Here is a 22551-nt window from a genome sequence, read left to right on the forward strand (position 1 = left end):
ATAGCATTAATTTCATTAACATTTATTTTTTTTTAAGTTATTTTCCATTACCTTTTTTTTTTGTCTGCGGTTTTTCTTTTTTTAAGGGGTGGTAGTTCTGGTGCCTCATCATCTGATGAGATGTTATCAGAGTATGTTTTCTTTCTAGGAAAACAAAGAAAAAGTACAATTGGATGCTCTTCACTGTTTAAAGTCAAAGCTACGTAAATATGCTGAATGGTCAGAAAGCTCAGAGATTTCATCAAAAATATCTTAATTATTGGATTTTCATGTGTTAAACCATTTATTTTGTCTTTTGTTACTTACTTGGGAATCCTTTTTCTGGCAATTTCAGGTTCTGAATTTATGTCAGATGTGTAGCTGGCCTTCTTCCAATTTTTGGCCACATTTTGAAAAGATTCTGACAAATGAAATAAAGTTTTGGAGCTTTTACACGTTGTTTATTAGAGCTATGTGAGATCACATTTTACAGTGTAGAAAAAAAAAAATACGATTCTGAACAATGAAATACAGGTATGCTGGGCAAGATCATGTTTAATTTACAGTATAATTTACTCTTACCTGACTCATGCAGGATTCTGGTTCTGTGACGGGTCCACCCTTTCTCTGGCTGTGGTTCCTCCATGGTTCTGACGCTCTTCAACACCCTGTCAAGGTCTTTATATGGAGGCCACCAGGAGTAGCCGTCTGCGTACCATGACTTGGCAATTGGTCCAATTGTACCTTCTCCCTCAAACTCCACTATTAGGTACATTTTTTTTTTTTCTTTTTCTTTTTTTTTTTTTTCAAGCCTGAAACCCATATTATTTATTTACTCCAATACAATTTTCAACTATGTAATTCAAATGCATAAACTATGTTACAAAAAGCACTGATAAAGAATTAATTTTTATGTAAAAGAGGAATTGCAACGAAATGATGTTGATATGGGACAAGAAAAATTTTGTTCTCTATTTCCTCAAACTTGCAGAACTCAACGGTTGTTGAGAGGTCGCCAACTAAATGGATGCCGAGTGTAGAGGATGGTAGAGGATAGTCAAAGAAAGATTCCTGGTTGTTGAAGGTACTGTAGGCAACATAAACTTCATCCTTGAATGAAATAATGTTCTGGAGCTTAGAAGCTTTGCCGCCGATGTAGATGTGACTGTTTGCCTGGTCTAGTTTAAGAGTGTAAGGGCTTGTCCTCAACTCTTTATATTGTCGCCTCATGAAAGGATGCAGGGAGAGGACCATTCTCATGCTGTTTTTTGAGCAGATGTGGCCTGGTTTTCTGAGGTGTTTTGCAGCTTCTTTGCATCTCTGAGAATCTTTTTATTATTTGACTCAGAGGGCATGTTGGTTTCCTCAGAAGTCTTTTGAGTTTGTTTAGGTGATTCTCATACTTGAAAGCACTGAAGTTGTCAAGAATGCCATGCTTTTTTGCATCATCTGCAAGATGTACGAGGGAGTGTGCATTATACGACAAGAACTGTGGACCGTACAGTTGCCCAAAGTGAGTGACAAAAAGAACTAGCATTTCATTTGCGTAATCACAGTAATCATCAATGAAACTGTTGTTGCACAGGATGAAGATTCCCACAAAAAGCAGCATGAAGTTTTTGTACACCTCTGTGGTGAGGAGATCCTTCATCATGACCGGTCCGGTATACAGTAAAAACTGCCTGAACTGTTGCCTTCCACCTATCAATTTCCCTCAGTGCCCTTGGTTTCCGTGCAAACTCCATGGGCACATATCTTCGCGCATTAACCAACCTTTCTGATAATGTGTTTATTTGAAAACCCGACAGCCTACAAGTGAGAGGACCCATCTTCAGCCACAAGTGGAGAAGCCGTCTCATGACTCCGAGGCACAGGAGGTGCATGTAGTCGAGGGGGAAGCCAGAGACCATATCCAGGGACGTTTCTTCAAGGGGTGAGATACCACGGTGATGATCAGAATCGGTTTTGTTTCTGAAGCTCTCATTTGTTCTTCTAGGCAAGTCACTTCTTGGAAATGTCATCCTGTTTTCCAGGTACACGCCATCCTCTGTGCATTTTTCGCATCCATGATAGCCTGTGTGACCTTTAACATTTTTCAGGAATGCACGAGCAGGTGCATCGCAAACCATTGATGACAGTTGTAAAGTTAACCTCACTCCTTCAAATTCAAATCCATTGGCCAATTCATTTACTTCAGCGATGAAGTCTTCAAGATACTCAGTTAGCGAGGTAGGTTTACATGTACCACAAAATAAGCCTATTGTCACTGGTTCCTCTTGTCTGATATTTTGCAGTGTTCCTAGAATGGGCCAGAACTGTGTTGCTGAGCTCTTGAAGAGGGGCAAACCATCAATGTTGACCTGAAGCTCCAGCGTGTCAATGCTGCTCAGAATGTCGATGTTCTGGTGTAGCACCTCTGTAATGGATTCCAGCAATCCGAAATGGTAATATTGGCCACCAGCCTTGTCTTGTATTTCAGGGTTCAAACGCATTGTTCCCAGCAATGTCCTTGAGTCTTTTGGCAGATTTAAACTATGCTGACGCAGTATATCTAATAATGAATTCAATGCAACGTGTGTGATTTTTTTTGTTCAGCTGCCCAAGTTGCCAAATCGTCTTCCAGGGAAGTTGGATCAGATTCGGACTCCGTGTCTGATTCACTGTCGTCAAGAACACTTGCCATATTGACACCTTCATTCTCATCAATATGAGAGACACAGTCCATAAATGTGTCTTCATCCTCAGTTAGACATTGACAGGTATTGTCACTGTGCATGCAGCCCAACTCCTCTCCCCAAGCTGTAGTTTGTATTGTCTGCAGTTGTTGATCCACCTTGTCCTTTGCTCTTCTTCTCAGTGTCCAATAGGATAGTTCATTGCAAGCCATAGTTTTAAGACCTTAACAGAAAAAAAACCCTTTTTTGTTGTTTGTTGACTGGCCTACCAAGACTAGACTAACTAAACTGCATTAACACAACTGATGTACATACACTTCAAAACATCCTCACTTGCACTCAAAGGATGAAGACTTCAGATGCAAAAGCCTCTAGCTCCGTCTGAAATTTTCTGAATGTGAGTTTCTTTAGCAGGCTCCTATGTTTTTAATGGAGATGAACAGGACCTTTACCTTTCCATTAAAGTGAAATTACTGAACCTAAGAAATGTCTGATAAAAATGCTCTTTTCATAAGAAATTGTCAGACGGCCCTTAGAGGCTTTTGCATATTAAGTCTACACAGGCACAAAAGTTTAAGACTGGTAAGAAAGACATGTATATAGCTTTTGAAATAAGTATCTTATGCAAAAAAAAAAAAAAAAAAAAAAATTGTTATTTTTTACAATTTAAAATAATTGTATGTAAATATCTAAAAATGTTATTTATTCCAGGGATGATGGTGATAATCCTTTGATAATAAAAAATGTTACTTGGGCATTTAATCAAATTAGAATGATTTCCAAAGAATCATGTGACACTGGAGTAATGATGCTGAACATTCAGCTTTGCCTCCCAGGAATAAATAGCATTTTAAAATTAAAAGTTATTTTAATTTGTTATACAATTTGACGTTTTACTGAATTTTTTTTATTAAATAAATTGTGTATTTAGTTAGTTTATATTGTGGAGTATAAATAAGACAAACACATGTTCTTGTTATAGCAAGATATTTTCTTCTTGCTGTCTAAATGCATTTATGTAATTTATATTCTTCAATCGAATCTTCAGATGAGAGTATTGAATTAGTCTCGCGAGAAGTGAATTCCGATTCTCTTGTTTCAGGGCATGCGATTGGCTGTTCGATGCTGATGTCACTTTTTCGTGTGTGCGCGCGCGCGCTCCGGATCAGGTGAGTGGAGAGGAGTTCGAGACGAGTCGACGGAGAGCGTTGATGTGTGTCATCGTCATGAAGGTAATCGTGTTTAACACGACATGTTAACATGCATGTTAACAAATAGTGTGTCTTGCATAATGACCATCATATATGTTTAGTGCTTGTTTAACTTAATTCATGCACGCTTGTGTTATCGGGCCGCTGTCTCCCTCGTGCACACATCGTCCCTAACTTACATTCATTGGGCCGCTAATGGCGCTTTTCCACTGTATGGTACGTTATGGCTCACTTAAAGGGACACCAGGCAACTCTTGAGTTTTTTCTCTACGAAGCTCCCCCTAGTGTCTGGTAGTAAATGCTTTCATACACTCTGTCGTAAAAACGAACTGTTGTCCCTCCCCACCCCCCTCGCCACGAGCAACCCAGCTGATCAGCTGTCAACCCAGCTGAGCAGAGGAACGGCTATTTCAAAACCAGTTATGTCTACCGAGGCAAGTAAAGCAATATTTTCTTTCCAACTGATGGCGATTTTTATTTTATTTTATTGTGTTGTCATGCATACTAGTATTTTTACCGGGAACGAACGATATGAACGAGGCGAACTACTGCTTTCGTGTTTGTTTGTTTTTGGGAGAGTGGGCATGAGCATAAAATATATATATATATCGGAGGCTAATATTTGTCTAAAGTTATATTAGCAAGGTTCATCTAGTAGAATGACGGTTACCTTTGCCTGTCTAAGAAAACATCAGAATGTTTTTTCTAGCTCATCATGATATGTGCAACATGTTTATTGCCTATTATCAGACGCGTTGACTTAGTGACATAAAATAAAAGTGTAAGTTACACAAATAAAACCGACAGAGGAACGGCCAAACAACTACAGAAATCAAACGTGTTTGCTAATGACAATGCTAACATCAAAGTTATAGTATCTAGCGTAACGTTAGTAAGCCCGTAACAGACAGCGATCATAATAAAAACCTTTACAGACAATAGCAAACATCCTGAGGTCACAATTACTTGAAATTTAAATATTAAGCACAGTTTATTCCAAAGATACTTACAAGTGCAACAGCAACAGCAGGATCAGCATCCGTTTTGCAGGCTTCTGTTTCTCTCAGTTCTCACCATTCTGAAAAAGCCGGTCCGATATATTTACTCGAGTCTGACTTCTTGCTCGGTCAGTCTCCCGTTTCCTCTTTCGTTGGTCCTCCAACAAAGATTTCCTAGCTTTCTGCTTCTTTTTACAGGCTCAGCCATAACTAAATCTATCGTTGCCCTTTGCTTAGCTAGCCGGTGCTTGAATAGGGGCGTGTACGTGTGCAGTGCCGTCAAGCAATTCGTTACATCGCGAGACCTGATATCACGCGAGACTTCCTGACACCGACCCGCGTCCCAAAGTTGCAAGTGAGTTTTTTCTGCTCTCGGGCACCAGGGGGGTGCGAAACCACCACCATTCAACCCGAAATAAGTAATATAACCATTCCACTGACTCCGAAGCTGTTCAGTTAAGGTTAAAAAGTTACCTAGAGCCCCTTTAACACAGTTAATTTGGAGGAGTGAAGGAAAATTAATAAGCGATTTCGGACAGCCGTTGAGTGTGCAAAATTGGACTGTTTGTACACTCGATAACGTCCACTAACGTTAAGGTTTCGGAAACCAGTGTTAAGTAGAACAGCGCTTCACATTTGTACGTTAACTTTTCTCATCGTCTAACGTTAACCAGGGGCGTCCAATTTTGCTCCTGTTGAGCCTTTGTCCTGAAGAATTCAGCTCCAACCCCAATTAAACACCTGTGTTGAGGCGAGTTGGAGCTAAACTCTACGGGACAGCGGCCTTCCAGGGCCGAGTTTGGACGCCCCGGTCTAAACCAATCAGAACAGCTTTTTTTTTCCCGCTCCGTGTGTCGTCACTCACAGCTGTTTTGTGAGGAAAGGAAATAAACGCACCCTAATCTTTTCCGGTATTTGGTTTTAGTGTTTGTATTCGTGGTTTATTGTGTCTGTGTGTTATATTAATGTATAATAATTCTTTATAATAAACTTCAATATATCAAAAGGCTGCTTAATTCATACTTACCAACAATTTGACGAACTGACGACGAACTAACGACAAACTACAAACAAACTAAAGCCGGCTTATAATGAATGAATAAAACAGAAGTAAAAACACGTATAACGAATGAACAGATACAAAATATATACAGTTAATTGCTAATTACAGGTTATTGATGTGGGAAAATTCATAAAAATGTTGAGGGTACAGTATGCTGAGTAAATAATAACGGTCATCTGATGCAAATTACAATGGTCGTCGTATATATATAGCCTAAGGTCACGTGACATTCATTCAGTTTATTTTATTTATTTATTCTGAGCTACATAATAAAAATCCAATGTGCTCATGATTAGTGTTTATTAATTTGGCTACATTTTAATGTATTGCTTAGTAGAAAATTAAATTGTTTTATTTTTGTCCTTGCTTATGAGGTTGATAGAAGTTAGCCACTTTTGTTCCAACAGAGGATGAAATGTCAAATCACAATGCATATCGTATCTGCACCCAAGTATTGTGATCGTATCGAATCGGGAGTTGTATTTATTATATTATATCTAGTAGTTATTAATTGTTACTAGCATAACATTTTATTCAACAACCAATCCTGAAAAACATAATTTAATGATATAAAATATGATAATTTAATTTATGGAAGAATTAAGCCATGGAAGGTCATGTACTAGTGATTTTACTTTTTGTTTTAATACTGTTTATTTACAGTGTATTTTATTCTGCTTACCTGACTCAGAACTGCAGAACTCCAGTCCTGATTGGCTGTGGCACCTCCATCGGCGACTGATCTTTGTATGGAACCGCTGTGAGAGGCCATCATTTTGCTATAGATCTTGTCTCTTCTCCCACAAACTCCACTATCAGGTACTTTATTTTAATTTTATTTTTTTTGTTGCAGTAATGATGTATTTAATCTACAGATTTTCACAGTCAACAACACCTCTTGCAGTTCAAAACGCTTCTGCTACGTCATACACTTCGTCAGTTACGCTTTCAAATTTAATACGCAAGGCAGTCTGTCAGAAGATAGTTTTACTTTATAAAGAATTAAAAATGGATATTTTTATTACAAAATCCCATCGATTCACTTCAGAAGGCCTTTATTAACCCCTGGAGCCGTGTGGAGCACTTTTATAACGGATGGATGTGCTTCTGTTGGTTTCAGTTGGCCCCCCATTGACTACCATTATAAAGCTTGGAAGAACCAGAATAAATTAAAATAACTCTGCTTATATTCTGTAACGGTCACTTTTTAAGGGCGTAAAGCTTGTTTATGCCCTTAAGAAAAGGAAAATCTGTCAAATTTTTTTTTTTTTAAAGAAATGTTCATTTAAAATAATAATTATTAAAATAAAATTTTATTAAAATAAAATAATTTAATCACTGTCCCTATATGATTGTGGGTGGAGATTGGAATTGTGTAATGAATAATATTTTAGATAAAAGGCCCACCATCACTAGTGCAAAACAAACTCCTAGACAGCGAGCTTTGCAACAAATGGTTGATGAGGTTGATTTAGTTGACGTGTGGAGACATATGCACCCTGGAGAGAAGGACTATACTTTTTTTTCAAATCCTCATAAAACATATACAAGAATTGATTTTTTTCTGGTTACTAAAACAATATTGGAATTAATAAAACAAAGTAGCATTGGAACTATACATTTGTCGGATCATGCCCCAATTAAAATTGAGGTTGTATTTACTTGTTTATATAAGAATAAAACTGTTTGGCAGTGTAATAGATCAATATTATCTGATCTTAATTTTTGTAACAAAACTAAAGTAAATTTAATGCATTTTCTAGAAATTAACGATAATGATGATACTGATCCGGCAAATGTATGGGAAACAACAAAAGCTTATCTTCGAGGCTTGATGATTTCATACTGTGTTGCTAGGAAAAGGAAAACTATTTATGAACAAAAAAGACTAGAGTCAAAATTACAAGAGGCTGAGACTAAACATAAGCACAGTCTTTCCGCTGAAAGCTGGGATCAGGTTATGGTTGCTAAAACTGCACTCAATTCATTGGAAATCCAAAAAACAGAAAGAGAATTATTTTTACAAAAGTATAAACAGTATGATAGTCATAGATCTGCAAAATATTTAGCAAGCTTAATTAATATTAAAAAACGCAAGTCCGCAATATCAAAAATAAGAGATAAAAGTGGTAAATTGGTTTATACATCAGGTGAAATAACAGATGTGTTTAAAGGATTCTTTGGTGATTTGTACAAATCTGAGAATACAGATAGTGAAAGGGATATGACTTTGTTTTTCCAGAAGCTTAAGTTACCTAAACTTGATTTGCAGGATAATCTGTCACTTGGTGCTAAAATTACAGTTGATGATGTGAAAAAGTCAATAAATTCTTTAAAGAATGGAAAAGCATGTGGTCCAGACGGTTTTCCAGCAGAGGTCTACAAAACCTTTGTGGACATTTTGGCTCCTTTACTTACAAAAATGTTTCAGTATGCTTATGATGAGAAGAAATTGCCAAAGACAATGCAGCAATCTATTATTTCATTAATACCAAAAGATCACAAGGATCCAGAAAACCCTGCATCATACAGACCATTATCAATTCAAAATACAGATTCAAAGATTTTAGCAAGTGTTTTGGCAACACGATTAAACAATGTAGTACATAAATTAGTCTCTAGCGATCAAACAGGCTTCATTAAGATGCGACAGTCTAGCGCCAATGTAAGGCGACTGCTTGGGATTTTACAGTATGTAGCATATAAAAAAGAAAAGGCAGTGGTCATTGCATTGGACGCAGAAAAAGCTTTCGATCGCGTTGAATGGAAGTATTTATTTAGAGTTTTAAAAGAATTTTCATTTAATGAAAGTTTTATCAACTGGATTAAATTATTGTATACAAATCCTCAGGCAGCTCTTTTGATTAATGGAACTACATCTGAAACATTCTTGTTGGAGAGAGGAACAAAACAAGGATGCCCTCTATCCCCTCTCTTATTTAATTTAGTTATTGAGCCATTGGCGGTATTAATAAGAACGAGCGAGGAGATAGAGGGCATTGAGACAGATAGTGGTTCCCACAAGATATCGCTTTATGCCGATGATGTTCTTTTATTTTTGAAGAATCCTACTAAATCTATCCCTTTACTAACAAAAATGATTGAAAACTTTAGTAAGTTTTCAGGATACAAAATAAACTACGAAAAATCCTTAGCTTTTCCGCTTGGCGATAGAATAAGCTCATTAAGCTATCATCCTTTTAAAGTGACCACAAAAGGATTTAAATATCTTGGTATATATTTTAGTTCAGATCTTTCAAAATTGATAAAACATAATCTTTTACCTGTAATAGCAAAAATAAAAACTGACCTTCTAAGATGGACTAATCTTTCACTATCTCTATTGGACCGCATAGCTATAATCAAAATGAATGTTCTCCCTCGCCTGTTGTATGTTATCCAAATGCTACCTATTTATATCCCATCCAAAATGTTTACAAAAATACACAGTGCGGTAGGAGTATTTGTGTGGAATAATAAAAGGTCAAGGATGGAACTTCGAAAACTTCAACTACCGACCAAAAAAGGAGGACTTGGCATCCCAAATTTTAAATTTTATCATTGGGCTGCACAACTAAAATTCATGGCAGAATGGATTAAAAAAAGCCATTTCTGCTTCCCAGATTTAGAAGGTATAGGTCTGGATAGGGTTCAATTAGAACACCTTCCGTTTATTTGTTTCACAAAAATATATACCAAGATTAAGAAAAATTATATATTGAAAAATATCTGTAGATCTCTCAGTGCTATCTGTAAATATTTTGGTCTTGACAAATATTCAGTGTTGGCTCCCATTGCTAATAATCCAGACTTTAGACATACCTGTATCGATGTTGGTTTTAATGAGTGGAGAGAAGCTGGTATCATAAGAATATTAGATGTTTATGCAGATAATGCTCTTAAGTCTTTTCAGCAATTACAGTATGAGTTTAATATTTCTCAAGCCCATTTCTTTCGATATTTACAAATGAGAAGTTACCTTAGTTCTATTGAATACTATAAACAAGGTGGGAAAACAAATGTGCTTGATAGCATTTTATTAAAGGCATCTGCATTGAAAAGTAAAACATTGACATATATTTATGACCAAGTTACAGCAAATAATAAAGGTCTAATAAATATTAAACAAAGTTGGGAACTTGATTTTGGTGCTACACTGGAAGACCAGATATGGAGCAAAGTATTAGATCATGCAAGACAAATTACTAAATCAAACAAATCATATGAAGTACAATATAAAATCATTAACAAACTGCATGTGACTCCTTTAACTCGAAGTAAATATGACACATGTACAAAATTTTGTCTGAAGTGTAAAAAAGATATAGGAACTTATTTCCATTTAATATGGACTTGTCCTTTAATTGCATCATTCTGGTCTTCGGTTGTTCAGGAAATTGAAAAATCTTTTGGGATTAAAGTGCCACTGGATCCCAGATTGTGTATCCTTGGTGTAAACAATTGTGTGCCGGAAACAAAAACAATATCCATAATGTTGTATGCTGCTCGCCTTTCCATACTTCATGTATGGATTAAAGAACACTCTCCTACTCTAACTCTTTGGCGTGAAAAACTCTTGTCATTGTTACCATACGAAAGACAGCATAATGTACTGGATGGAACTCTGGATATTTTTGTAAATGACTGGTCTCCCCTTAAAGACTATTTTGGACGTGAATGGCAAGCAATAACATGTATTAATATGGATTGAAAACAAGAAGTGTACATTTATTGGATTCCCCCCTGTTTTTTTTTTTTTTTTTTCTCACTCCTCGAAAATAAGTATTTAAATATGGTCTGCGCTCTGTATAAAACCTGTGTAGAGAATGTGTATATATGTGTGATACCTACCTGTGTATACATGAAGTATAAAATGGACACTGCTAACTAACTAAATGTAGATAATGCAATAGTTTTTTTTTTTTTTTTTTTTTTTTTTTTTGTATCTTGTTGCTTTTTTTTTTGTTTTTTTTTTTTGTTGTTGTTTTGTTTATGGTAAGAAGAAGAAAACGTGAAAATAAACAGTTAAAAAAAAAAAAAAAAATATATAATAATAATCTGTTAATAATCTGTTACACAGAACTTTAATCGCACAAGATTTGTCAACACAGAAAACATTTAATCATTGGATAGGTTTTGTTTTGTTTATTGAAAGTGTTTTTCATGTCAGCTGAATGGACGGAACGCTTTTCAAGGAAGATAAGGCAATGTAATTTTTTTTTTTTTTTTAGCACAACACCCAGCAGTAATTCAGGAAAAAAAAATAGCAGAATGCTTCATGTGAAACTTCGGTCTTCCGATCTTTTACCATCGTGTCAATTCTCAATTGATTTTGATTAATATGCGCGAGGGAGTGAGAGAGAACAAGACAGTTTGAAGACGGTGAGGGAGCATGCGCGCCTCTCTCTCTTCTCGTTCTTTCAGTCATACTACATCACTCACCAATCAAATAAGGTCTTGGCGAGACAAAAAATCGCTTGTGTTGTGAGCAGAGGTGGGCACAAATACATCAAAAACTATTTTGTTACAAACTACAAATACTGGCTCATGAAATGTAACAAAATAAAATACTGATGTGAAAAATGTATTTAAATAAAATACAAGTAATTAGTATTTTGAAAATACAAAAATACTCCCACAATAATCTTAAGTCTTTTTTTTTTTTTTATTACTGAAAGGTCAATAACACAAATAGTAGCAATAACACAAATATGAGAAATGTGTAAATTCAAAATGGCGAAGTAGCAAAATAAAAAGGGGGGAAAACGTTAGTCTAACGTTAACCATACAACGGTAAAGTTAAATACTTATAAAGTTATGAAACTTCCCCTCAGCCAAAACGATTGGCCAGGGAACAAATTATAGATTCACGAGACCAAAAATCGTCCGTTAGATATACACAAGACGAATTATATCTCATATTTAACCACTACAGAGACGCCAGAGTCAGCGGCAAACCTCAGAACGACTAGCCGAGGAAAAGCTGTTCCAGGCGGGGTACATGCGCGCCGAGCGCCCGGTCATCGCTGGATCTCACAACTGGATAAAATTTTCATAAATCTTTAAATAAACCACAGATTTGAGCTTTAAACAACTACATTCTCGCCTGAAAAACTCTTAAAACTACATTTCATGATACAGAAAGAAGTAGTATTATATTTCAACTGTGTAAAAAAATGGCGCTTCTTATGTTGTCATTCTCCTTGGTGCAGCCTATGCTCGTTATCAGCTGTCAATCAAACTGTCAATCAAAGTTAACCACGCCCTTATTTGTCATACATTTTATATCTAAATACGATCTAAACTAACGAGTCAGAAAAAAATTCACTACCCTCGCCGTTGTCAGGCACTCGGAAGCTATCGAAAAATACAATAAAAGTCCATGGGACCAACCTGTAAAAACATTAATTTATGCTGTGAAAACGGACATTTTAACATGGGGGCTATGGACATTTGCTCCCTTTTGGGACCTTCCTCTAGCGGATTTTCGATGTATTGCAGTTTTTCGCACTTCCGGGTAGGCTTCATTTTTCAGATTAGAATGTTGCCGCTTGGTCCAGACTGAACTTCCCGACCAAAAAATGTTGTGGGCAGGGTTCGGGCTGGCACCCAGGCTAGGATTGGTGATTATTTTATACAAAATCCGACGGAATATCAATATTTCTCATATGTAATACGTTTAAAAACGTGTAAAACCTGCAGATGGATGTTATATTGTGAACGCTTGCTTAGCATGGAGATTTCAGTGGAGTTACGACAGACGCGCTGTTTCATAATATGATGTCCTTTTATGAATGACAACTCAGTGCATTGATCTCATAAGGCACAATTATTTTCTCTATAATGCCGTTCAGTGTGCAATATGTGTGTGTGCAGACTGTATATTTTTCACAAAACACTTTACCTTAAATAGTAACTACTTTATAGTAAGTTCACCCAAAAAGGAAAATTCTGTCATCATTTACTTATCCGTATGTTGTCCCAAACCTGTATGAGTTTCTTTCTTCTGTTGAAATAAAAAGAAGATATTTTGAAGAATGTTGGTAACCAGTAGGGATGGGTACTGAAACCCGGTATTAAACGGGCCCCGGTGCTGAATTTTGAAATACCGCTGGATCGTTAAGCTCGGACGTTATCGGTTCTGCTGTCGGTACTGGAGAAATTAAGAAAGTGCTATTGCTATTAAGAAATTATTATCTTGCAAATTTAATCTCGCCAGCCACTTCTATATATGATAATATTGAACTATTTGACTGTGATGCATTTTTGCTAAAGAGAGAGAGAGAGAGCGAGAGAGCGATCTTTCACGTGGAGCGACGGCGCGCACAACACAACAGCCCTGCTTAATGAGTGACGATGAGGACAGAACTAAACATTCAAACGGTTAGGCTACACTTTAGATCTTTGATATTAAACTAATTTTATTTTAGATTTAGATTTTGGCTCCCAATGATTATAAAAAATATATTTGATGTATAACCATTAAAAACTAAAGCCGCATTCTCTCCAGCGCAGCTTCCTTCCCTTCACAGCGGTGCGTTGTCATTTCTCCCTAAAACCCAAACGTAACTTCAGAATCTGCATGATCGGTGATTGTTGTAAAATGTAGTCTATACTGTTGCTAAACTGCGGGACGCGTTTGATAATAAAAGGCTATTAAAAGTACCAAAATTGAGCAATAGACGCTGTTCCAAATGCGGCGCGCGCTCCGAAACACACCGCAACGAGACAAATATTTTGGGCTTCGTGTGCGCATCTAAACGATCAAATATACACACAAATGTCAAAATGGCCGTCTTGGAGATTCACTTAAACAGTTTATTCACTTAAATACAGTTTATGTCTTAAATGGGCGTAAATAGTTGGGAGAAAATATAATGCGTAATAATGATTAGATCTGCATTTGGTCTTAAAGAGGCAGCAGTCTAATAAACCTGCTGACGGTTGCTCCATTAATGTGAATCAAACAACAAAAGGCAAAGAGAAAATCAGTCGCAGCTCTTGAATGAATAATTTTGGCTTTTATAAGCTTTAATCTATCTATGATAAACTATGCAGTGTTATTTTACATCTGACTTTATTAGATGTCTTTTTAGCCCATATTACTCCTGAACAGTAATGTCAGTAGACATTACTGAAATTAAAGCACTGGGTATATCATTTGTATATTTGTTTTATTGTATACTTTTTTTTTGTTTGACCATGTGTTTGTACTTTGTTTTTGGTGTCCTATGTCTTCTGAATATAAAACACAAAAGCCTGCTCCCTTCTGCATAACATGCATGTTTTATTTGTTTTGTTAAAGCATTGCTTTTTCTTTTGCTATAGATATTTATTTTACATTTCAAAATTTAAAGCAATATTAATTATGTTCTAAATTATTTTTTTCCTTTTTTTTAATATAACAAAAAGAACCGATAAGAATACCGTTAAAGTACCGGATCGATAAGGAGTATCGGTAAGAGTAGTAATACCGTTAAAACCTTAACGATACCCATCCCTAGTAACCAGACAGTTGACGGAAGCCATTGACTTCCATAGTAGGAAAAAAAATACTATGGAAGTCAATGGCTAGGCTACTGTCAACTGTTTGATTACAGACATTCTTCAAAATATATTTTTTTGTGTTCAGCAGAAGAAGGAAACTCATACAGGTTTGGGACAATAAAAGGGTGACAAAAGTTTTATTTTTGGGTGAACTATCCCTTTAATGCCGTTTTTAAGAGGAGCAGTGTCACTTCTCCTGTGTTCAAAACATAGACTGTAAAAAAATATGGACGTAGTGTCCGTGACGTCACCCGTAGGGGTTCAAAACTCATTCACTTCTTGGAGGGAGCCCGGTCTACAGGGTGTCACGTGATTTTCGTGCATCTAACCTGGACATTGCCATTGCCAACATCAGACCGAAAATAATGGCAAAATTATTTACTATGGTGATAAGCATAAGGTGATTTTTATTTTTAAGTATTTAAGTATTTGAAATACTCTAAATACACTCCCTCAAAATATTTTGTTACAAACTACATTTTATTTTTTCCACACCTGCAAAATACAAATTACAAAATACACTAAAGTAATTAAATACGTATTTAAAATACATTTAATTGAAATACTGCCCATGTCTGGTTGTGAGAGAGACGCGTGAGTGACAGAGAGACGGAGGGAGAGCAGGGAAAGGAAATGCAGCTGAATGAATACGCTGCGTGTTTTAAATAGCGTATTTTTTGTTTTTATAACGAAACGCAATATGTGGCGGCCGGTGTTGATTCTGTGGCGCACAGCCACGAATTAGTCTATGTGTGGGAAACACTGGAGTGGACTGCCATAACATCAATGAAAAACATCACTGCAGGCTTCAACATGGCTGTTTACGATTAGAAATGTCAAACAAATTTAGCCTACGTAGGTGATTGTAGACCGTAGCCCGAATCTATGCATGAGACTGTCTGAACACCGGCAGAGTAATTCACAGTTTTGTTGTGAAAAGACACATTATGCAGAAGTATAATTTGCTTTTATGTGTGTTTGTCAGAACCTGCAGTTGCTGTGTGACGCGCGTTCGCTGCGGGCATATCGTGACGAGCTGGACGCGCTCAGAGAGAAGACCGTTAAAATCAATTCCCTATTTTCGTTTTCGAAACTTGTGTTGGTTGGTCCGATCAATTGTGCAATCGATTTTCGAACGTAAAGTGACAGCCCTACTTCAGATGCGCCCTAAAAAAAAATTAAACAAGAATATGTAGAAAATTTTTATATATTTTCAATCGTTTTCTTAAGAAGAGTAAACAGCCTGTCCATCCTCTCCCTACTCTCCTGTGCTCTCCTCGCCTCTTCCTCTCTCTCTAGTTGCCCTCTGTCTCGCCTCTGCCTTCGTGCTCCTGATGCTGCTGCCCCTGGCTCCTCCTCACCGTGGGCACCCACTGCTGAACTCGGCCCTGGTGTGTCCTCAGGGATTGAGGCAATGACGAAAGGGGGGGTGGTGCAATGCCTCTGTCCCAACACCTGATCCATGAGGACAAACCAGGGCCAAGTTACAGCAGTGGGTTTCCCACTCACACCCTCTCCTGTCCCAGGACACTTGCAATCCTAAGGGCAGAGCAAATGAACCATGGCTTGTTAGCAACAACAGCACAATACATTTCAGCAAAGATGTGTGTATTAATCTTCTTTGGAAGGTTTTTTTTTTTTTTTTTTTGCCTGTATGGGAGTTACCTTCCACAGACCCATTTTCTCCAGAATTGCTCTAAAAAAGCAGAAAGGGGTACTTAACACAGGGGTACAATCTTAAGTGCATTAACACGGCAAAATATGACACCAAGACATGCATACAAAATACTTCAGAAATCATATTTCTGGATACTCAAATTTAGTTAAAACCTTTGTAGACATGGCTTTCATGACAGCACTACAAAAACACATAAAAGTGAAACCCCATTGCCTTATCTACTGCTTTTCTTATTGTTGTGGGCTTTATAGGGTGAGTGATATTTCTTATAATACACAAGTGAGATAGACTAGTGCAAAATTACAGATAGGTCATCAAACTAATATTAGCACAAGTTTTGCCTCAAACTACCTGACAAATGAAGCCACGCAATGATGGAGTTAAGATGAAGCTTTTAAGAAACTTTAACTCTGGTTTCACTAGCTAATTTGAGTAAATGAAAACATAATACTTACATTTAGGCATGTGCCGGTATCAAATTTTCATGCTGCGATTAATTGATTGAGCTTTTATCACGGTATACGGTATTATCACGATATTTTTAATTGGATTGGTGGGGGATTTCAATCTTGACTCAATATTGACTCTTTGGATAAATATTAGGTAGGCTACAGTACATGTACAGGGCTCCAGACTAACTTTTCCACTGGTTGCACTGGTGCGACCAACTTTCTCAGTTGGTCGCACCAGCACATGATTTGGTCGCACCAAATTGTTGTTTTTTTTACAACATGGAATAAATCAATGCATGCTGATGAATAGTTGTCCTAATCTGCGTACCCTAGTTTTACACTGATGTAAAAAGACTGACAGTGACACAATACCTCATGTTGGCAAAATGTTTTAATCTTTTAAATGAAAACCATTAAAAATAACTATCAAAAAAACACAACGTATGTTTTTTTAATGTTTGATTGTATTTTATTTAGTACTGTCAATCGATTAAAACAATTAACTAGCCTATTCACGATTATCACACTTAACATTAAAGTTTTTAATATATTTTTATATTGTAATAATTACACATTTAATCTCCAAATTAATGTAGAAACAACAAAGTATATTTTAAATATTTGATCTATTAGGTAGGAAATATACATAAATTGAATAAAGTTATCAAACACCTCAGTCTTCACTGTATTTTTCTCTGACTTTTTTTCTTTGATTTGATTTTTTTACATTAACGTATCACAGAAGCGGGTTTATTAGGCTGCTGTCGCTTTAAGATCTGATGCACACAATGCGGATCTGGATCTGACAAGCATCCGATGTTGTCACAACTCTTTGCGTTCATCAACACTTTTTTAACTAATTTAATACTGTGCTTACAAGGATACTCGACAAAGTGAACATTTTGGCATACTTTTGTGTGTTTTTGTCCGTTCAAGCGTGAAAGAGAACTCAATGCAGCTGCGCGCTGTCTGAAGCGGCATTCTGTGCGCATGAGTCCTGTGTGTGTTGTGTGTATCACACACAGAGGAGATTTACAGACAGCGCGCCGCCAGTACAGATTTAAGTTCTTATTTTTGCGTTTTATCGCGCTTGAATTGTTTCTTAGCACTTGAATGAATGATAGCGTGATAAAATACTATAGAGCAGCCAATGGATGAAAGAAAAAATCTGATGCTGCATTATTGCGTTAAATATTTTATTAACTGAAAAAATTTATCGAATGCGTACGTGTTAATTTTGACAGCCCTAATTTTTGTATAATCAAACATATTAAACATAATATGTAGGCTATTTGTCATATTCATTTGCTCACTTGGTTCCTCCCTGTCCACACTTGTGCTCTCGTCATCAGTTGTGTCTGAGGCTGTATGCTGGCGCGTTGGCTAAGTAGCACCTCAATGCAGTACACAAGATCCGAGGGGAGGAGTCGGATCTTATATAAGGGGTGGAGATTGGTAGGTTTAGGGGTGGAGATGGGTAGGTTTAGGGGTGGGTTTAGGGATCAGGGGGTGGAGATTGGTAGGTTTAGGGGTGGAGATGGGTAGGTTTAGGGGTGGGTTTAGGGATCAGGGGGTGGAGATTGGTAGGTTTAGGTATGTAAGGTGGGAGGAGTTGGATTTTATCCAACTCCTCCCCCCGGATTTTATGCTCTGCATTGAGGACCATCTCCGTTGGCTTGTAATTCCTGTAGAATTACTGTACGTTCGTTAATAAACAACCTGCAAGTGTCTTGCGCAAGAACATTGTAGCCGGAGCTACTTCTTTCCGTTAATGTCTGTGGCGAGTCACGCAGGCACTGAGCTCCGCAGCCGGGATAAAATAGTCAGAATATAAACACTTATTATAGGCGTACCGTAGTGATTTTGAACATAAGTTATGCAACGGCGTTCTGTTGCGCATGCGTGAATTTAACTGATTAGTACATGACCATGCACTCGCACAAATGCAACCACATAAAATTTTAACTCGCACGTTTTCAAAAAATGGTCGCAGTCTGGAACCCTGATGTAGGTTACATGTTGTTTTTTTCTCAAGAAAAAATATATCTCAAATAATGCTGTAAACATACAGAGAGCCCTGTCAAATGAACATTTATATATAATATTATTAGTGGTGGGCCGTTATCGGGAGACTCTTATCGCGCGATAAAAAAAATATCGCCGTTAATCTATTCTCCAAATTGGGTTGGGAGCTGGCTCAAGCTACACAAGCTATGATGACGTAATCTACCCGCGGCCGCGAGGAACACCCGGCTGGAACGCATCATATTCGTCGTCATCTTAAGTAAACACGGCTGAAAGTGAAAGCTGGTGTAAAAGATCGGTGGAACATCCATTATTTGGACTTGGTTCGGATTTAAGCCGTCCGACGTAGACTGTGTGGTGTAACAGTTCGGTAAGTTAACACACGACTAATCCGTTCTACCACCTCAAATTCAAAACGAAACATATCACTGAATACCAGCGCGCGCGTATTATTCCCAATATATCTTAGTGAGTGGTGTAGCACATAATCTCTTTTTATTAAAAGCGCCCGATTTTAAGAATCGTTGTTGTTTCTTTTTAACTGAAAAGACATCGGTTAGACAATATTCTAATTTTAAATTTGGGGTTTCATAAGCTCCAAGCCATAATAAACATTAGACCTACTTAAGTCTCTGCAGCTAGTGTACTTAAATTTTATTTATCTGCAAAATTATGTTGTATACTTACAGTTTTGCACAATATATGTTCTCAAAACTACATACACCCTTTCAAAAAAACAAAAACATTTAGCAGTTGTTTAGCAGGGTCTGTGTAACCTGTTCTGAAATGGTTTTATTATAATATCGTTATCGCAAGAGGCTGCAATGTATATCACAATATGGATTTTAGGCCATATCGCCCATCCCTAATTGATAGCCTATAGTAGTTGATAATAACATAGGCCTACCTAATGTTGCCTACGGACGGTAACAGTACAGTAGTAACCTTTTACAGTCTATGAGTAGAACAGCTTTCTCAAGCAGTTTGTGATGCATTTTGGAAACAGGAGATGAGCCCCTGGTCTAATGCGCCACCTGGCTTGAGAAACCCGTTCTCAAAGACTTACTTTTATAGTCATTATTTGGGTAGCACACATATTCTGAATGCCTTCGGCAGAATTCAAATGAGCCATTTTAATCTAGATTAATTTCAAAATTAATCTAGATTAATCTAGATTTAAAAAATTAATCTATGCCCACCTCTAAATATTATATAATTTGGTTTTCATTATAATAACAATTGACAAAAAATATAATACAATTGTAATATAGTGCACATATTTTGTAAAATACTCCTCTCTATAGCTATTTTTTCAAGTCAATTCGTGTTGGTCATTAAAATTGCTTTCCTGAGGTAAATGTAACGTTCTGTGACATAATTGTTCACCTGCAGTTTTATTGACCTCTTTCCGTGGCTGAAAAACACTGATTGATCAATATTACGGATGAGGCATAAAATACCTTTCGGTAAGTTGTACTGCATCTTTAAATAAAAAGTAACAGATGATCGGTTTACTTGAACTGAGGCGCTACAGCGATCTGTCACGTCACATTTACAAGCGCCAAAACGGTATTTGCTGTCTGAATTTCGCAATAAAATGTACAGAACCTGTGAAAGTAACCTGCTCTGTCTAGTCTGTCTGTCTCCGTGTACACTTTGCTCCGTGATTTTTCTCTGCGTGAGAAAATGGATGTGTGACGCGAGAGCATGTAAAAAGTGTCAATTGCGAGTCTCACACTGAATGCATAGAGTTGACAGCCCTGCTTTCAGAAGGGGGATAAATCGACGGCAGCGTTCCTCCTTCCGCCATGCTGCTTCTCCATGTGAGGATTGTTTACATTAGACTGAGTGCTCATGGCGGCATGCACACAGAGCTAATACATGTGGGGATTGTTTACATCAGAGTGCGCACATGTTTCGCGCAGCATATACGCAGTGTTTGTTTAAGTGGTTGATGGAAAATAAGCTAATGCGCGTTGTATAAATATAAATTCTGATCTATTATTTTTCACGGTATTTTGAAGTGCACGCGATAACAATATTGTGCATATTCATTACCGCGATTTATCGCATTACCGAATACCGGCATAAGTCTACTTACATTTAAATGTGAATTTGCTGTCCACCACTGAACTCTAGTCTAAAAAAAAGTAGTCCCTGACCACAAACAGCAACAGAAGTTACATACATTATTTCAGCAAAAATCTATCTTTTATGAGTGAGTCAGTCGGTAAAGACTAGGGCATGGGAAAACCCCTTTAGTGTTAAAATTACAGGACATTCAAATGGATTCTCACTCACTTTCTCAATCCAATAATCTCACAATAATTGACTCTAGCTTCAATATCAATGAACAATATCAATGAGATCAAACATGTTTAAGTTGCTAAGAGTGGTTGCTAGGGGTGTTGTGTACTAGTGACACATAGAACCGTTGGGTGAAGCATCTGTCAAATTTGAACTAGCCGCAGCTTTTATGACTGGAGAAGCTAGGATTATTTGAGTCAGGCATAATCACAAAACTGACAGGAGCAGAGAAAGTGCTTCTAATAACCAAGCATGTAGTTTATCGTGGTTAGCCGTCAGATACTTTGACAGATGCGTGTGGACTTGACTCGTTTCTCCAGTGTATAACTTGCATTTGATGGTTGTGTGTTGATGGGAGTGCAATAATTCTGACTAAAACATAAGTTTTGCTAAAATATTTATATGAAATGTAGGTTTAATATTCTACATGTATTTATGAGCCGTAACTGTAAACGGGGTATACATGTAATTACCACAATTGTTACATGTAATATGCTCATTTACTTCTTTCAGACGAGTGAATATGTGCAACACCGTGTCCTAACCAGACTATTTCTGCGACGTCACCGCTGGAACAGAAAGTATGATGATTTCAGGTATAGTAATGTATATGTGCATTATTTAATGTTAAAAGGAGCCTTTTGTGGAGCCTGGGCTGTCTACAGAGACTACGTTTCTTTACAGTTTTCAGGGGACAGGCAGCTAGCGGATGGTGAGGAGATGTTCGCTGTATGTGACAAATGTTTTGGCCTAAAAAATGTGACATCGCTTAGAGCACCTTTAATTTTTAAATTAAATACTGTGAGAATCATGTTCAATCTGATTTCAATTCCACAGCTGTTTAGTATCTATTAAGGAGGTTGTTGACAGTATTGTGTTCATGTTTCTACCAATGTTTGTGAGAAATAAGTATTTTAACCCACAGTAACTTTCCTTATAGAATGCGCTAACATCTTTTTCATTTTCTTTTCTCTACCAAACAGCTCAGGAGATAGTTGATCCTCAGATGCACAGATCTACCTCAGATGCACAGATCTACCTCTAGTCCACCTTCATTCCCACACCCACCTGGCCATCAATGTTTCATTAAATAATAAATATGCAATAAAATAATAAATATGCAGTCCATAGCCAGTGTCTGCCATGCACGATCTGTTCCTTGTTCATTGCAAATGTTTTAGATTGTTCTATTAAAGCTCATTATAATCTTTGAGAACGGTATTATGGTAGCTGCAACACTTCCTAGGGAAGGGATCTTTCGTGTAGGTGTTCTGGCAGAACTCATCCAGCAGGAGTAAGTTGTGGGTCATATCGCTCCAAGATCCTCCAATCAGCACCAGCTCATCAGCAGAAGCCAGACTTTGTGACTATATTCACCTTTATGCTCTCAGCAGTTACTACATTACATTGTGTCCTTAATTTTTTTTTAATATATTTAAAGTTGAATCAATTCTCTGGAAAGTAAATGTCATTAAATATTAAATATGTGAGGTAATATGAATCAAATTAACATTTGCATATTGTTTACTCCTAAGGCTTCTTCCTCATATCTACAAGGGTTTTCTTTACCATTGCCAGCTTTGCCTTGCTCATTGGGAGTTTGTAAGCATCATTAT

General features: G+C 37.0%; 1 protein-coding gene across 4 annotated transcripts; it reads left to right on the top strand.

Annotated features, from left to right (window-relative positions):
- The first annotated feature begins 1208 nt into the window (after positions 1-1208).
- LOC307147531 (uncharacterized protein) lies at positions 1209-22438 on the top strand. Of its 4 annotated transcripts, XR_013819321.1 has the most exons (8): positions 1209-1613; positions 1788-2208; positions 2283-2423; positions 2575-2738; positions 3757-4299; positions 6618-6745; positions 21449-21531; positions 21919-22438. XR_013819321.1 is itself a non-coding variant. In XM_079852302.1 (6 exons), exons 1-4 carry the CDS (start codon positions 1407-1409, stop codon positions 2341-2343), a joined length of 555 nt encoding a protein of 184 aa, XP_079708428.1. In that variant the 5' UTR covers positions 1209-1406; the 3' UTR covers positions 2344-2423; positions 2575-2738; positions 3757-3800. The 4 variants fall into 4 exon arrangements, 3 of the variants coding, with proteins under 3 accessions (XP_079708428.1, XP_079708429.1, XP_079708427.1); XM_079852302.1 differs by lacking the exons at positions 6618-6745; positions 21449-21531; positions 21919-22438 and having other exon boundaries at positions 1209-1492; positions 1565-1643; positions 1788-1912; positions 2079-2423; positions 3757-3800; XM_079852303.1 differs by lacking the exons at positions 3757-4299; positions 6618-6745; positions 21449-21531; positions 21919-22438 and having other exon boundaries at positions 1209-1492; positions 1565-1643; positions 1788-1912; ... (1 more) ...; positions 2274-2423; positions 2575-2960.
- Positions 22439-22551: the final 113 nt, after the last annotated feature.

The sequence above is a fragment of the Squalius cephalus genome (genome assembly GCF_949319135.1).
Source record: "Squalius cephalus genome assembly, chromosome: 2".
Taxonomy (NCBI): Eukaryota; Metazoa; Chordata; class Actinopteri; order Cypriniformes; family Leuciscidae; genus Squalius; species Squalius cephalus.

Excerpts from the sequence above, each read along its gene's own strand:
- LOC307147531 (XM_079852302.1), top strand. The coding sequence starts at position 1,407 with ATGCCATGCTTTTTTGCATCATCTGCAAGATGTACGAGGGAGTGTGCA. Across the intron at positions 1,493-1,564 it reads GGACCGTACAGTTGCCCAAA|GATGAAGATTCCCACAAAAA; the intron begins GTGAGTGACAAA and ends GTTGTTGCACAG. Across the intron at positions 1,913-2,078 it reads CAGGGACGTTTCTTCAAGGG|GAATGCACGAGCAGGTGCAT; the intron begins GTGAGATACCAC and ends AACATTTTTCAG.